General features: G+C 36.9%; 1 protein-coding gene across 1 annotated transcript; it reads left to right on the forward strand.

The window, feature by feature from the left end:
- The first annotated feature begins 1,869 nt into the window (after positions 1-1,869).
- On the forward strand, positions 1,870-6,430 carry spata4 (spermatogenesis associated 4). The gene is made up of 6 exons (XM_067456545.1): positions 1,870-2,074; positions 2,379-2,508; positions 2,604-2,722; positions 3,018-3,238; positions 3,367-3,515; positions 6,263-6,430. Exons 1-5 carry the CDS (start codon positions 1,974-1,976, stop codon positions 3,477-3,479), a joined length of 684 nt encoding a protein of 227 aa, XP_067312646.1. The 5' UTR covers positions 1,870-1,973; the 3' UTR covers positions 3,480-3,515; positions 6,263-6,430.
- The last annotated feature ends 9,879 nt before the right edge of the window (positions 6,431-16,309 follow it).

Here is a 16,309-nt window from a genome sequence, read left to right on the forward strand (position 1 = left end):
TGTCCCTCGTATGCACACTTCAGATTCTTGTCGGAAAAAGTAGATCATCAGGATACTTTTTGCCTGAGTACTTTTAATGCTGTAAATTCGGACATACTTCTTTTGTCACATGCTGTTTTTCACCTACTATTAGGAAAGTATGCGGTTTCAGATGCAGCCAACAGCTGATCCCCTGATCAGTTCCCTAACTACTGAACTAGTGAGCTGATTCAGATGCAGTCTCATGGTTATAAGTCTTTTTAATGTAGTTTTTTTTTGTGTGTGTGGTTTTTTTTATTTAGGTCATTACATTGTTTAGAGTAGGGGTTTTCAAACTGGTGTCCAGGGACCCCTGGGGGGCCTACAGAAGGTTCTAAGGGGTCCCCAGAATTTCAGAGAATAAAAAGACAAAGCAAAAATGGTTAAAGTCGACCAAATATTCAAATTGTTTCATTTCTAAATGTTTCTCTCCTTTCTTGCCATATGCATCCAGATTTGTATATGTTTGCTTTGTGTCTTTAGTGAGTTTTTCTCACTATAGTTCCCTTTATCTTTCTCACTGGGTTCGTAAAGGAGTTTTCTTAACATATGTATGCTGCTTGCATAAATGGATTGTGAAAGTTGTATACAAATAATTTTGAATTAATAAAAAATGTTCTTCAGGGTTATACATTCAACATTAATAGCCAATTTAAGATGGTAAAAAATATGCTGTATTTATAATGTCTCACTTACTATTTATCTAACCGTTTAAATGTTTTGTCGTACATAAAAATAGATGTATTTTAGGAAGGGGGTCCCTCATAAAGGTTCATCATATTTGGGGGTCCTTGGCAACTCCTGGTTTAGAGCATAAGAAACAAATGGGAGGCATTTTAAATGATATTGTATTCATGTTATGCTATGACCTTGTATGTGGACACTAGGACTCAGTTGTTCAAAAAAATGAAATAACATGTATAGGCCCCCCCCAAGGATGATTTTCAACTATGTTATGAAAGATATAACGGAATAATCGATATAACATTTCATGCACGTGGGTAAAATGACCATGTATCTACACTGGATCTAATTTGCATGTTAATGTATTCTTGGAGCAATCATGTAATCACAAAAGAAGTGTAATAATGGGTGTAGCCTAATAATTTGCACCATTTTCATTATAATATTTTTAAAACAAAGTATAGGAACATTGATATGTAATTTATTCACCTATTCACTAGTTGTGTCTCCCAAAATGTCTGATGAACAGGCTTTAGGTCCCGGTGTCCTCCATTGAGGACCTATGAAATAAATGCCCTGTTTTGTAACGGAAAGTCATATTTTGATTAGAAACCCCATTACATTTTCCTGAGATGTTGATTTAAATTATAATTACAAAATATTATATTTCTATAAGAGTGCTAACTGCTAAATTTGATCATTTAGTCATTTTTAAAGACCAAGGAGTTGTTGTCCTGGAGAAATCTTAAAGCAAACAGTAAGCTATCTCTGAAAAGCCCTGAATTTGTTTTTTACAGGATATCCAGACTTAAAACTGAGATATATATGATGTCAGAGAAATTTACTAAAATATAATTTCCTTGTACAGGGACAGTGACACCCAGGAGGTTAAGCCACAGCCATTCTTTGGTGCCAAACAAATAAAACCTGTGCAAAGAATCATGGGAGTAAAGTGTCCATCTGTTCAAAATTATTTATTCCAATGCCCATTTTGAGCACTTTAGTTTCAAAACGACCCATCAATATGGCTGCAATGATTGTTCTGACTCCTAAGTGTCCTCCAGAGATGGATTTATAACGTTTAGAAATGAGAGCACAGCCCAATGCTGTGCCAGAGCAAACTTAATCGACCAGCAGGTGGCAGCACATCAACTTCAGCGCGCGTGCTTGTTTCCATGCAACTGTAAACAATTATGAACCCGATGGCGGTGTTCTCTTCGTCAAGCAAATGTGAGGCTGCTCATCGTTTCTGTCGTTAGTCATACTTAGAAATGGCATATTCACAGTCGCCTAAGAAGGCTGGGATACCACGAGAAGTTTTGAAATGGCTGCAAAGTCTTGACTTAACGTTTTTTCCAAAAAACGTGCGCAGGTGAGTAGAGAAGTGAACAGCGTCTCAGCAGTCCCACAGGCCATTTAAGTTAGTGGAACACAATCTATCTTGCTTAAAATCTTAAATATGGTATATCGCAAGTGAATTTAGATTTCTGGTAAAGTATAGCCCAGTTCTATATCGCTGTTGTTTAGTCAACTTCCGGCGATTTTGAGTAAAATCCATGTTAGTAAAAAAAAAAAAAAGGATTAAAAATAAGATTTCAAAAATAAACAAAATTGTATCGCCATTAAGGATGAAATGTGCTATACACGTGCCTGCCTGTTCTCTTTTTCGACCAAAGAGATTTTTCCAATGGATACCTTGTGGCGGAAATATTTTCCTGGTATTTCCCAGGGGATATTCAAATGCACTCCTATGACAATGGGACTTCCTTGGCTGCCAAACAATCAAACTGGCCTCAGATTGAGAAAGTGAGTCTGATTCCCTGCAGAAATGATCACCAAGTGACATTAAAATAATTGTTAATTTTATTTAGTTAAATATGGCCTCTTTGGTTGTTTGAAAGTTTCTTGTGAAGCAAAACATCAGTGTGATGAAGGAGATCATAGATGGTACAATCCACTGTAAACCTGGAGCTGCAGAGCTTCTTGTGCAGGAGATTTACACCATTCTGACCAACAGAAGGTGAGCTTTCCCATTTACTTTATGCATTTTCATTTCCCATCAGATAATGCAAACCAAATGTTAACTTGTATTTTATTTTTCTCGATTCTGGTATATAAAGCTCACTTCTCATGATGCAATCAATTTCCGAATTATAAAATTCAGTTTGAATGGAAGAGTGGAGCTTGATAACGTACATACTTAGTGTATAATATAATTATGCAAATTGGTTTCATAATGAGTCCCATATGCTTCAAAGGCTAAGGACTAATTAATGTCACACCTTGTATTCATTTGGCTTGTTTTATGTCTGTAGGACCCAGACCATCCAGAAGGTGGAGCAAGGCTTCACAGACAAGGCCTATCAAGACCAGTTGCCCATGGTGGCTCGTTCCACAGCCTCAGTGGCCATAAAGAGCAACTTGAGTCTCAGTGAGGTTATAGCTGAACAAAACATCATCACCAACCAGTGCAAGGTCCTTACAATCATACATAGGCACATAGAACAGAGAAAAGAGGAGAGAACCCAAGACCCAAGTGAGTAACACTCATTGAATCATTTCTGTTTGCCTTAAGATGTTTGTCATGTGGAATGATGTGGTATTGTAGAGTCATATTTTATTTGTACATTGAATTTGTTTTCTCTCCCTTGTACTTCTTAATAGAACGATTCAATATTAAGCCCACTCTTGGAGAACAGGCTGTCAGATTGCATCAAGTGTTAGCCCACCAGAGCGAGCCAAACCTGCAGATGAACACCAGTCAAGCAGCTTGTTAAGTGTCTCTGGCCCTACATTCCCAACAAAACACATATGTAAGCCAGCAGTCTATACTCAATTTAAAAGTCACAAGCAGTGTTGAGTAATCTATTCAGAAATTGTAGCTAGCAGTTACTAATTTCTAAAGATTAGCTAAGATAATTTGAGTTATACCCTTTAGACTAGAGTACGTAAAGTAGCTAGTTATACTATAAGCTACATGACAAACAGTGATGCCAGTAACGCGTTACATAGTAACGCGTTACTCTAATCTGACTACTTTTTTCCAGTAACGAGTAATCTAACGCGTTACTATTTCCAAACCAGTAATCAGATTAAAGTTACTTATCCAAGTCACTGTGAGTTACTATTTTAGTCATTTTCCTTTGTAAAAACCGACAGCTTATCAAAGTTCTCAGCCCGAGTTCGGCTGAAGCCTGTTTTTTATTTTTATTTTATTTTTTACATTGTTGCAGCCATTAAAATAGTTCAGTTTTGTTTTTAATGTCAAAGTAGTTATTTTTCGTTTCGTTTTTTATTATCCTAATTTTGTTTGTTAAATTAAAGTTTATATAGGCAAGACAATTCAAGAGTTGGTTTGAGAGACTAGGCTATTAAACATGCGGTTAACTCACTGGGTCGTCACATAAAAAAATTAAAACTTTAATTTAACAAACAAAAATTGCTCCAAACATTTTTCTAAGTGAACTTAAAAAATAAACGAAACGAAATATAACTACTTTGACATTAAAAACAAAGTAGGCTAGTTATTATACCACCACAAAGGCATTTCTGACGAGCTGAGGCAGCTGATAGATTAGCCTACTGCTCACAACATGCTCGCAACGGTGCTCAAAAAACCCGAAACGGGCTACACAATCTAAACAAACAAAAAAAAAAGTACAGGCAGGTTGTCTTATAGCCTACCTTACACTTCAGCAAAATTAATATAAATCCGATCTTCAATTCCCGCGGTATATGCTCATTTAACGGAGTTCACATCAAAGCAAAAGATTCCAGCATTTTATTCAGCAGCTCATTTTAAATTCAATGATCGCAATATGAGAGAGAGAGCGACCTAAGCACTGGTAAGATCATTAGTCTCATTATTTTATATTGAAGATGATTGTGTTTTGTGTGACTTATTTTAAAGTTTCATTTACGGCCATATGCGTTGGCTTGCTTTACTCATCTGCAGCGATGTTGCAGTAGCACCGTCATATCTATCTGACTACAACATAACACGCTCTCACACATTTATTTTTTAATTATTTGCCAGGAGTAAAATTTACACATGTGGTTTAAACAACCAGATATATTTACATTTGTCCGGTTTAGTTTGAAATGCTTTCATGCACCTTCTGAATTGGTTTGTTTGAGTGATCGGAATTAAATACGTCTGGAAAGACTCTCGGAAGGCATTTAGGCCTACTCCTGGTCATTTCGCAATCAGATAGATACCTGGTCAGAGAAAACGAATGAAGGAACCAGTTGTAAAAAGGCCATAACTCTAGCAGCTGCTCTGAAGAAACGGACTCTTTAACCCTGCGCGAGCCATATCTTGACAGTGGCGCAAGCTATCATGGTCTCATGTTGTTTCCAACAGCACATCTCATTGTTCATTTTAATTATTAAAATAAATATAAAACGAAGGAGAAGCCTAAAAAAGGGGGCGTAAAAAAGTCGGGACCGTCAGTCTCGGGCATAAATACAATAAAGTGTGTTGCCAAAAACGGTTGTCATTTCTATTTTGAGGCGGCAGCGGTGTTGTCGGCAACTGCTGAATGTAACTAATAAAGTAACTTGTAATCTAACTTAGTTACTTTTAAAATCAAGTAATCTGTAAAGTAACTAAGTTACTTTTTAAAGGAGTAATCAGTAATCAGATTACTTTTTCAAAGTAACTGTGGCAACACTGATGACAAAATACCTTAAGTGTTTTGCTTCCCACTTGATTCATTGGAAAGAAAATGATTCATTTACATTAGTTCTGATTTAAAACAGGAAGTTTTGTATGAGAAAATGTGATGTTGTAGAGAGTGTCAACGTTATGTCACGACTTAAATAAAAAAGCTTCTCTGTTGAACAGATTTTCTAAAGGGAAATTAGCATTAGAACGTAATTACAAAAAAGCACTGATGGAATTGGAAAATTCTGCGCGAAATCTACTGGCGACATGCAGATTAATGAACGCAGATACAGCTATCATTTGCGTAAATCAACCAAGAGCAGCGAAATGTCGCAAATACCAGTAAATTGACAAGTGCAAACCTTTGTAAATCGTGTTGCGTGATTCATTTCAATACTCTCCTCCAATAAATGTTGCACCTGCAAGGGAAACTTCTACAAATGCATATGGAATAAGGTCAGCTGCAAAAATTACCCTGTCCATGCCTTTTCAGTGCTAGTTTTTCATTGCGTGTCTTTAGTAAAACTGTTAGTATATCTGGCCTGTAGTCTCTAATACTTTCAAATATTTATATGGAGAAATGCCATTAAACTAATGTACAAATAATTGTTTACTGCTAGGAACACTGCTGCCCAACATACACATTTATTTTAATGATCTGAAATAAATATTAGATAAAAAATAAAAAAAATTGAAATGTTGTACTAAAACCAAAAACTGGTTACACTTTATTTTAAGGTGGTGTAGTTACAGTACTTATTCCAAAAAGTATTGAGTAATATTACATGATGTACAATAATATACACTTGTGACAAGCATTGGGCAGCAGTGTTATTTTAGGATTATCAACATTTAAATATATTGTATTTAGGGAATGTTTATGTTTATGTGCAGGTTCAGTGGCATCTGGATTCAGAAGCAAATGCTTTGCAGATATTGGAGGCAAATTATGAGACTGATTGAGGTAGATGTCCAACGAAGCTCTTCAAAGCACATTCAAAATGAGGACCTAGAAATTTGAGCACACGATTAATTCCCACAATAAAAACATGCATAATTGTGTAGGCTGCTTTTGTTGTCAATGTTTGAGCAGAAAATATCTTTAAAATCCTTGTTTGTCAGGTTCTATAGACTTGTTCATATTGGCACTGGATTTTAGTTTTCTACACTGGAATAGCTTCACTATACAGGTCAACAAATCCATCTGTGTAATTTACTCCTAAATATTCAAAGTTCTTCAAAGAACATCAAGTTTTTAAAGGAATAGGTAAATATATATATATATCCTTTTTCATTTTCATACCTTCTTCTGTAGAAGGTAAAAGTAGTACAATATAAAAATATATTAATATATCTGAGACTAATCCCAGTTGCTCTAAAAGGAAAATAAAAGTGCATAAATTGTCATTTATATATTTACATTATATATTTCATATGGTCTTGTAAAGCTATTTTAAGAGGAACAGAAATGATTCATAAAGTCTACTTTCACTCATAGATCGTATTTATGCTTTTGCTAATCCAGACCTAATATATCATGATATTTAAACCAGTGAAGTTTATGAACAATTTCCTTTCCTCCTCCTCTTTGTGAGTAGGCAGTGACAGTGAGTAACAGGAAACAATATAGTACATAAGTGGTATGAACTTTTTTTTCTTATGGTACATTTATGTTGCTTGTCTTTGGTGCTTTGGAGAGTTAGGACTTCTCTTTCTGCATGAAACGGAGCAGTTTGGCCACTTCTTTAGTGTTCCATGGAAGGATTTGTTTTTGTATATGTATGGAGTGTCTTATGAGCACACTGTCTAGAGCTAGTATCATACAATTAAACAAGCATGAGGTTTAATGGTCTCTTTAAAAAAAGCATAAATTCAATGTTTATCAGTTAACCCCAGCAGCTCTCAGGCCTGTTGTTGCATCTCTGTTATCTCTGTATTGAGAGTGCTCTGTTTTCTATGAAAGACGCAGTATGTTCTCTTCCCCACTTCACCCAAGGCCCACTGAAAATTAGAGATTCATTTAGCAAACTCACTGTGAGACAGGCAGGTTTTAGGCAAGTTGCCCGGGTGCATGTTTACCCCCTCTGTTTCTCTCCCCCCTTGTACACACACACAAACACAGTGTCACAGTCTCTTTCACTCTCACACGGTCACTGCTGCTGTCAAACATAAAGAGTGTATCTGTTGTGTTTCCATGCGTCTTTCAGATTCAATTCATAGCATAAGGTTGCCATGGATATCTAAAGCAAGCGTACTGCTTTTCATGAATGTGCCCAGAAAATAACTTTTTAGACCACCACCTCGTCTCTCTCACGCATCCACTGATTTTCTCACCCTCCTTCCTATTACATGCTCATGCTGCCTTCTGTCTGATATGGACATTTAAAAAAACAAATATGCTTTTTGCAGAATAAAATGCCATGAGATGTCAATAGAATGACACAATAGAATCATCAACATAGTCGAGATGTTATTGAAATCTGTGTCCACTCTCGTTGTTTTAAAAGAAAAAAAGCTAGTTTTACTGTAACTAGTGTTAAAGTAAAACGGAATGAAACGATCAAATAATTTAAATTGATTAGTATTATCAATTAATCAATCAATCAATCAACTTTATTTATATAGAGCTTTTACAATGACCATTGTTTAAAAGCAGCTTCACGGTGTTAAACAGAACAATATTGCAACAAAATTTGATTTGGCTATTTTTATTTGGATAGTTTATAGAATTAAATATGACCTTGCTAATACATTTAATTTGTATGTTTAGTTGAATAACTTTCCCAACTGAGCAAGCCAAGCATTAGTTACTCTCTGCTGTCTCAGACGACATCTTTGTCCTGTGTCGGCCACCGTAGCTTCTCTATGTGCTTTGAAAGGGAGGGGTGAGTGGTGGGCAACTTTGCTGATAGATGCCACAAAAATTTACACACTGTATACATTTTGAAAAAAAAACATAAAGTTCGAGTTGTAATAGTTAGCCAGAGCGCAGACTAGTGTATAGATGAGTTTTTCTGTTCAGCTCATGATATTAAGGGCCTTATTTTAACAATCTAAGTGCACAATCTAAACTCACCGCTCACAGCAGTTCAGTAAAGCGGCTCGTGAGTCCTGACCGTCCTGACAGAACACAGACCGACTGAATGACACTTTAAGTAGATTGTCTCAAATGGAGATTTGATAAAATGCAGCCTACTTGTTTATTGGTGTTTATAGATCATCCGCACCGCGCGCAAGAGAGAGAGCTCGCATGCAAATGGTTGCCAGATTGGACATGTTTAGGTAAAACATTGGATAGTATACATGTTCTTTTAACAGAAAAGCTCTGTTTGGGGGATTTAAATGACTGAAATCTGGCAACCGCGCGAACAATCTTCTTTCTCAAACCAAAACCAGTAATGACTCGTCTTTTTTCGTTAACGATATTGCATGTTTATATAACGTTAGTCACAATGTAGGCTGTGCAGTGACTGTGATGTACTCTGAAATACAAGCATGCAAAAACATCATACTCAAGTTCTCAAAAATATGAATATATATTTTTACAAAATGAGTAGCCTTGACAAATGACTATCGTTTTAACTTATATGGCGGAAAATGTGACGTTTGCTAGAAAGATCAAGTGAACGATCTGTAAGCAAAGTATCTACGGGTGTATTTTGTAATACAAAATAATATTAACCTTTGTCATTAGACACACTATTTAGTTTTGCATGCTACTTGGAGTTTCCTATTGTTACTGTACTAGCATCTTGTGTTATCGAGACAATGCTGTCTCCCTAAGAAACTTTCAATTTAATCAGAAATAGTTTAAACAGTCAATAGGTGTATAAAAGCGCTACTTACTGCTTGCAGGCATACAGTTGTAATTGCCACTTTCTTCAATTTAAGACGCTGAACGAAGCTTGCTTGAAATGGGCTGAAACGAACAATCTTGAATTAAATTTTTGTGGTATCTGATTAAAATAAAATGTCAACAGTCATGGTTGATGTTTTCATCTGTGGGAAGGGTAGAAAAGTCCTCACGTCTCCTGCACTGCCTGGAACATGACATGTGTCCCTGAGAGAAGTTTGTTTACCTGCAGTCTCGGCTCCCAGTTACACCTGACAATGCGCATGTTTGGACAGATGCAAATGTTGGGGGAGTGCATATAAATGATCCCCAACGCTTGTGTCACGGTTGAGTTTATGTTAAGAAGCACTTCGTTTTCTGTGGTGTTTTTGATTCACGAGATTTACATAAGAAGTAGGAGGCAATGGTGTTTAAGACTCACAGTATGTGCTGTCCATGTACTGAACTCTTATTATTTCACTATGGCAAGTTTAATTCAATTTTTCATTCTAGAGCACCTTTAAACAATGTGGTTCAGGACGTGAAAATGATAACTGCATCGAGTTGAAACTTAAAAAGACAAAACTCAAAGTTGCTTTTTCGATATAAATATAAATGTTTAAGAGTCTATGACTGGATCATTATTGCAGTAATTATGTTTATTATTGCTGGGGTCATGTTTTTTTATTTATTTTTGGCAACAGTTCTTCCAACCATAACTGATGGAGTGTAACTTTTAATTTCTTAAATAATCATAGAAAGTCACATCATGGTCATATTCCAGGATGACAATGTCAAGATTCATCAGGCTCAAATTGTGGCTGAATCATTGAATTATCATGAAGAATCATTTTCGCACATTTAATTGGCACTTCTGTGTCCAGATATGAGCTTTGAGTTCATTGAACTCAATTCAATATTACACATTATTTCAGCCATTTAACCAAAAACCTATTCAAAAAACACACTGACTTCAGGACAATGGAACTGGAAGTGCTAAAATAGAATATCTGTAATTTTATAGTTTGCTAAACCCTTTAAAGGATGGCTCTCAGGAGTATCCAGTGAGAGAAAATTTAAAAAATATGACTGGTAAGGAACTTGTGAGAGAACTTCAAATAGATGTTTTAGAAAGAAGTCTCTTATGCTCACCAAAGCTGCGTTTATTTGATGGAATACATATATGGATATATATATATATACACTGTATATATTTAAGCGAAAGCTTAAAGCTTATCTGCAAATAAGATAATATAATAATTTAACCTATACAGGTATGTATATGTTTTTATTTCTTTTCTATGAATTAATCTTATTATTATTTAATTAAAAAAAAAATGTTTTGGTAAGTCGTGTATAGTATTCAGGGCGTTATCATACAATAAACCCCTTTAGGTTAACTAGACCCTGATGGGAAGCAAAGCAGAGCCCTGTCAAGGGTTATTTTGCATTAACTTACATGTAAAGCATGTTGTTCCGTGCTCTTGCACATTGTGTGCTCTGTGCATACATGCATGTGTACGTGCTGCCTCTTGGACAGGGGATATCTAAAGTGTGTTTCTATGGTAACAAGTCGGCTAGAGCTACAATCGAGCTGGAGATGGAAACGCTCACTGCAAGCATTTCAGAATAAACGCACACTGGAACACATTTTGTGTGATGCTTTCCGGTGCCAACTAACTGCATGTAGACGGCTAGATGCCCTTGTAGAGGCCATCTAAGCCATCTGTTGTGTGTTTTTTCATCTGGGCCTGCAGCGCGAAATAGGGAGGATGCATGTATTTGAGAGTTAGAAGAGGGGGGTTCAGATTCATGTATTTAATCCAGACAGGAACTTGATTAGCCAGAAGGGGATTGGGTGTTAAAGTATAGCTCATTAACTTTTGTTTTTTCCCTCCAAAACCCACCCCATACTCATTGCCTATGCATCACACATTTACACATGCACATACGAAGAACACACACACTTGGCGGCAAGAGCCAATGTCTCCCACCACTTTCCCAGAAAAGCAGCATCATCAGGGACCAGGGTGTGGCTGTATTTTTCCTGCATAGACTCAATGGCATGTGGCAGTCACATTGGAGATAATGTTCTTTTTTGTTAATTGCTGATAAAATTATTTAAATACATTTAATTTTCTAGCTTTAAATTCTAGAATTTATGAAATAATAAATTATGTATATAATGTATATGTAATTTGATTATATTCTATAATAGCAGATGTATACAATTTATTATTTTAATATTATACACTCAAAATTATACGTTCAAAAGTTTGGGGTCAATAAGATTTGCATTAAATTGATCAAATGTTACAGTAAAGACATTTATAATGTTACAACATATGTCTATTTCAAATACAGTGAGGAAAAAGTATTTGAACACCCTGCTATTTTGCAAGTTCTCCCTCTTAGAAATCATGGAGGGGTCTGAAATTGTCATCGTAGGTGCAAGTCCACTGTGAGAGACATAATCTAAAAAAAATAAAAAAAATCCAGAAATCACAATTTATGATTTTTTATTTGTTTAAAAATTTATGATTTATTTTGTACTTGTATGATACAACTGCAAATAAGTATTTGAATACCTGAGAAAATCAATGTTAATATTTGGTACAGTAGTCTTTGTTTGCAATTACAGAGGTCAAACGTTTCCTGTAGTTTTTTTTCACCAGGTTTTCACACACTGCAGGAGGGATTTTGGCACACTCCTCCACACAGATCTTCTCTAGATCAGTCAGGTTTCTGGGCTGTCGCTGAGAAACACAGAGTTTGAGCTCCCCCCAAAGATTCTCTATTGGGTTTAGGTCTGGAGACTGGCTAGGCCACGCCAGAACCTTGATATGCTTCTTACAGAGCCACTTCTTGGTTATCCTGGCTGTGTGCTTCGGGTCATTGTCATGTTGGAAGACCCAGCCTCGACCCATCTTCAATTCTCTGAGACATGAGATTTATGCATTTTATTTCTGGAAAAATTACTCTGATGATGGAAATATCGTCAATTTGCGTCATCGGAGCAATTTTTGGCAAGAGGCTAAGCAGCCAGCAGAGGGAGCCATTTCCGCATGTTTTCAATCCGCACATGGGGGGTGGGAGATCACACTCACAGCTCAGCTCGCAGCTGCAGGCATTCATGTAAATGGAGCGGCCGGCGGAGCAAAGTAAATATTTCAACTTCTCAAATTAACTCCTATTAAAAGTTAAGCTTCCAAAGGCATGAACTGAAAACGTGCCAGACTAAACATATGTTGTGAGTGTATATACATTTACCTCAGCTCTCATCACGAGAGCTCATTCATCACATTGAATGTAATCTGACCCCTGGTGTTTGTGCTGTGACACTCTCTCAGCAGCTAAATCACATTATATTGAACAGACACGTTCAGTTTTTAATTGTAGTGTCTTCTCTAACTAATCTGATTTTGTGAAAAAGAACACAGTGGGGAAAGTGATCCAGTCACAGTGATTTCAGTAGTGGTGGCTTTGGGAGTGCCCTCGTAGGGCAGCGACGCATTCTGGGAATTGTTGTCTTTCATTCCAATGAGACAAATACATTTTCGGTCTCATCTCAGTCCAGAAAGCACCAAATTCAAAAATAATTTAACATTTCTACTACATTAATGACCCAGTTTAAATACAGATTCATCTTCCCAGCACTGAAGACCCCTTTAAGCCTGGACATGTGCTGGTTTAAGCAGGGGAACCTTCCGTGCCATGCATGATTGCAAACCATGACGTCTTAGTGTATTACCAACAGTAACCTTGGAAACGTGGGTCCCAGCTCTTTTCAGGTCATTGACCAGCACCTCCTGTGCAGTTCTGGGCTGATTTCTCACCTTTCTTAGGATCATTGAGACCCCAAGAGGTGAGATCTTGCATGGAGACCATAGACTGTAAAAAAATATGGACGTAGCGTCCGTGACGTCACCCATAGGATTCCGATAAGCCGTTCTGAAGCTTAAAGTACGGTCGAGCTGGGCGTTGTCATCTTGTGAGCGAGTCATCGCGTGTCACTCCCGGATAACAGAAAATGGGCAAAAAGGCGGGATGTGCGCGGAGCTGAGGATACGCAATGACTATAGACGGCAGATAAATGGCTATCCACTTGTAACCACGTCCTTAATTATGCAGAACTTTAAGGCTTTATATAACGTAAACGAATGAGTTATAAAAAAATTCACCCCCCTCAGAGTTGTCATGAAGATCAAAATTAGCTTTATAGGCCAAAACCACAATTTGTACCAAACTGTAAACATGTTTTTTTCTGCTTTAAAGTTGAGAATTTTAACATGGGGCTCAATGAGATTCTGCTCCCTACTGGAGCCTGTCCCTAGAGGCCAGTTAAGAAATTGCAGTTTACATTACTTCCGTATTGGCTTCAAGAGAGATCGCGGGAGGTTGCCGCTTGATGGAGACCCAGTCCGAGGGAGAATGACAGTCATGTTTAGCTTCTTCCATTTTCTAATGATTGCTCCAACAGTGGACCTTTTTTCACCAAGCTGCTTGGCAATTTCCCTGTTGCCCTTTCCAGCCTTGTGGAGGTGTACAATTTTGTCTCTAGTGTCTTTGGACAGCTCTTTGGTCTTGGTCATGTTAGTAGTGTATTCTTACTGATTGTATGGGGTGGACCGGTGTCTTTATGCAGCTAACAACCTCAAACAGGTGCATCTAATTTAGGATAAAAAATGTTGTGACACATGAGTGAGGTGGACATTTTAAAGGCAGACTAACAGGTCTTTGAGGGTCAGAATTCTAGCTGATAGACCGGTGTATCATACAAATAAATAGTTAAACAAATATTTTGTAATTCAAGAATTTTTTTTAGATTATGTCTCTTACAGTGGACATGCACCTACGATGACAATTTTAGATCCCTCCATGATTTCCAAGTGGGAGAACTTGCAGGGTGTTCAAATACTTATTTTTCTCACTGTAAATGCTGTTCTTTTAAACTTTCTATTCATCAAAGAATCCTGGAAATATATATATATTTTTTAATATTAATAAATGTTTATTGAGCAACAAATCAGCATTAGAATGAGTTCTGAAGGATCATGTGACACTGAAGCCTGGAGTAATGATGCTGATCACAGGATAAAATTACATTTTGAAATATATTCCAATAGAAAACGGTTTTAAAACATTTCACAATATTTCTGTTTTGCTGTATTTTGGATCAAACAAATACAACCTTGGTGAGCAGAAGAGACTTCTCTTCTGTTCTTTTAAAAACATTAAAAGATCTTTCAGATCTAAAACTTTTCAAGTATCAAGTGAATTATCTTATCTCATGACATTTTGTCCTCAAAGTTGATGGGCAAGTGCAAGTTTCACAAATTGTGATGGCTAGATGACTGGGTCATCTAGTATCTATTAAATGTGGTCCAAGGAAGGAACAGTCTTGTACCATCTACCTAGGCATTGTTGCATACCATGTACACTCATTCATGGAAACAGTATTCGCTGGTGGCTGTGGCCTCTTTCAGCAGGATAGTGCACCTTGCCACAAAGCACAAATGGTTCAGGAATGGTTTGAGGTGTTGACTTGGCCTCCAAATTCCCAAGATCTTAATCCAATTGAGCATCTGTGATGTAAACAAGTCCGATCCATGGAGGACCTACCTCAAAACTAACAGGACTCAAAGGATTTACTGCTAACATCTTGGTGTCCGATACCACAGCACACCTAGGGTCTAGTGGAGTTCATGCCTGAACAGAATAATGTTATGCCTGATCTGTGGATTAATTTGATGATATCTAATTAGCAATTGCATTACATATTAAAAATTCTCTATAAATATAAAATTATTCAGTTAAAGTAGATTTTAGAACTGAACAAGAAGATTTTTTAAAGCTTTTCAACAATTTTTGCCCAAAGAAAACATTTTGGATGTCTCCCTTATCAGATCCATTCATGTTATGTCCATTGCACTGATGAGTTGAATTAGATGTGTTTGATTAGAAAAAGTATGAAAATGTGTGTTGCTAATGTGCCTCCAGGAACAGGGTTGAAAAAAATGCCCTGTGTGATGATCTGTAGCTCAACCGATGACCTGAATGCTCTGCTTTCCTGTAGCTCAACCAGTAGAGCGTGGCGCTAGCAACGCTAAGGTCATGGGTTCGATTCCCAGGGAAAGATAGAACTGATAATAATGTAAAATGTGTACCTTTAATGCAATGTAAGTCGCTTTGGATAAAAGCGTCTGCCAAATGCATAAATGTAAATGTATGTAAATGATGAGAGCACAGAAAGCTTTGTATCTTATTATATTTCATGTCAATTGCTATAGTCTACATTTGGTGTTTTGTGCATGTGCAGTGATGCTATTCTTGAAATAGATCACTATATATGTGGGTACTCAGGGCAAGAATGTTAAACATAGCATAGCAGTATCAACACGTCAAACAAATTGTTATTGTCAGAAGACATCCATTTGTGGAGTTGGGGGAGGGATGGGTTGTAGAGTTAGGGGCTGTTCACACAGAATGGGTCCTCAGACAGTTTCAGTGCACCCCAGTGGCATACTAAATGCTATTCTTATATTCTAAATAAGAAATTTGGCCTTGACAATTCAAGAACTTAAAATTGCCTGTAGAAAGTAAATCTGTCAGCATTTCGGCCAGGATATGTTGGTATGTTGCAAAGTGTCAGCATATTTAAAGTAAAAACTCAAGTGCTCATTGCATCACAAATAGTAATTTCTCTAGATCGCAGATAAGCACCCATAAAAAATACCTGGCATTTCTGTTTTAGAAATAATTTAAAAGAGCTGTTTAAAGGGATGGTTGCATGCAATTTCACTTTTTTAACTTTAGTTAGTGTATAATGTTGCTGCTTGAGCATAAACAGTATCTGCAAGGTTACAGCGCTAAAAGTTCAATGCACACCATGTTGTCTTTTAAAGTTATGGCAGTTTATTGCCTACAAAAACGGCCAGTTTGGACTACAAAAAGCTTCTTCCTGGGTTGGTGACATCATAAACCCTCGCTAGTCACCATGGTAAGGGCTGTGGTGTTTCCGGACAACCTGTGCTTGGTACTTTAGCCAATAAAAATACATGAAACTACATTTGGCCACCTAACCCAGTGTTTCCCAACTGGGGTGCCAT

The sequence above is a fragment of the Pseudorasbora parva genome, chromosome 11, assembly GCF_024679245.1.
Source record: "Pseudorasbora parva isolate DD20220531a chromosome 11, ASM2467924v1, whole genome shotgun sequence".
Classification (NCBI taxonomy): Eukaryota; Metazoa; Chordata; class Actinopteri; order Cypriniformes; family Gobionidae; genus Pseudorasbora; species Pseudorasbora parva.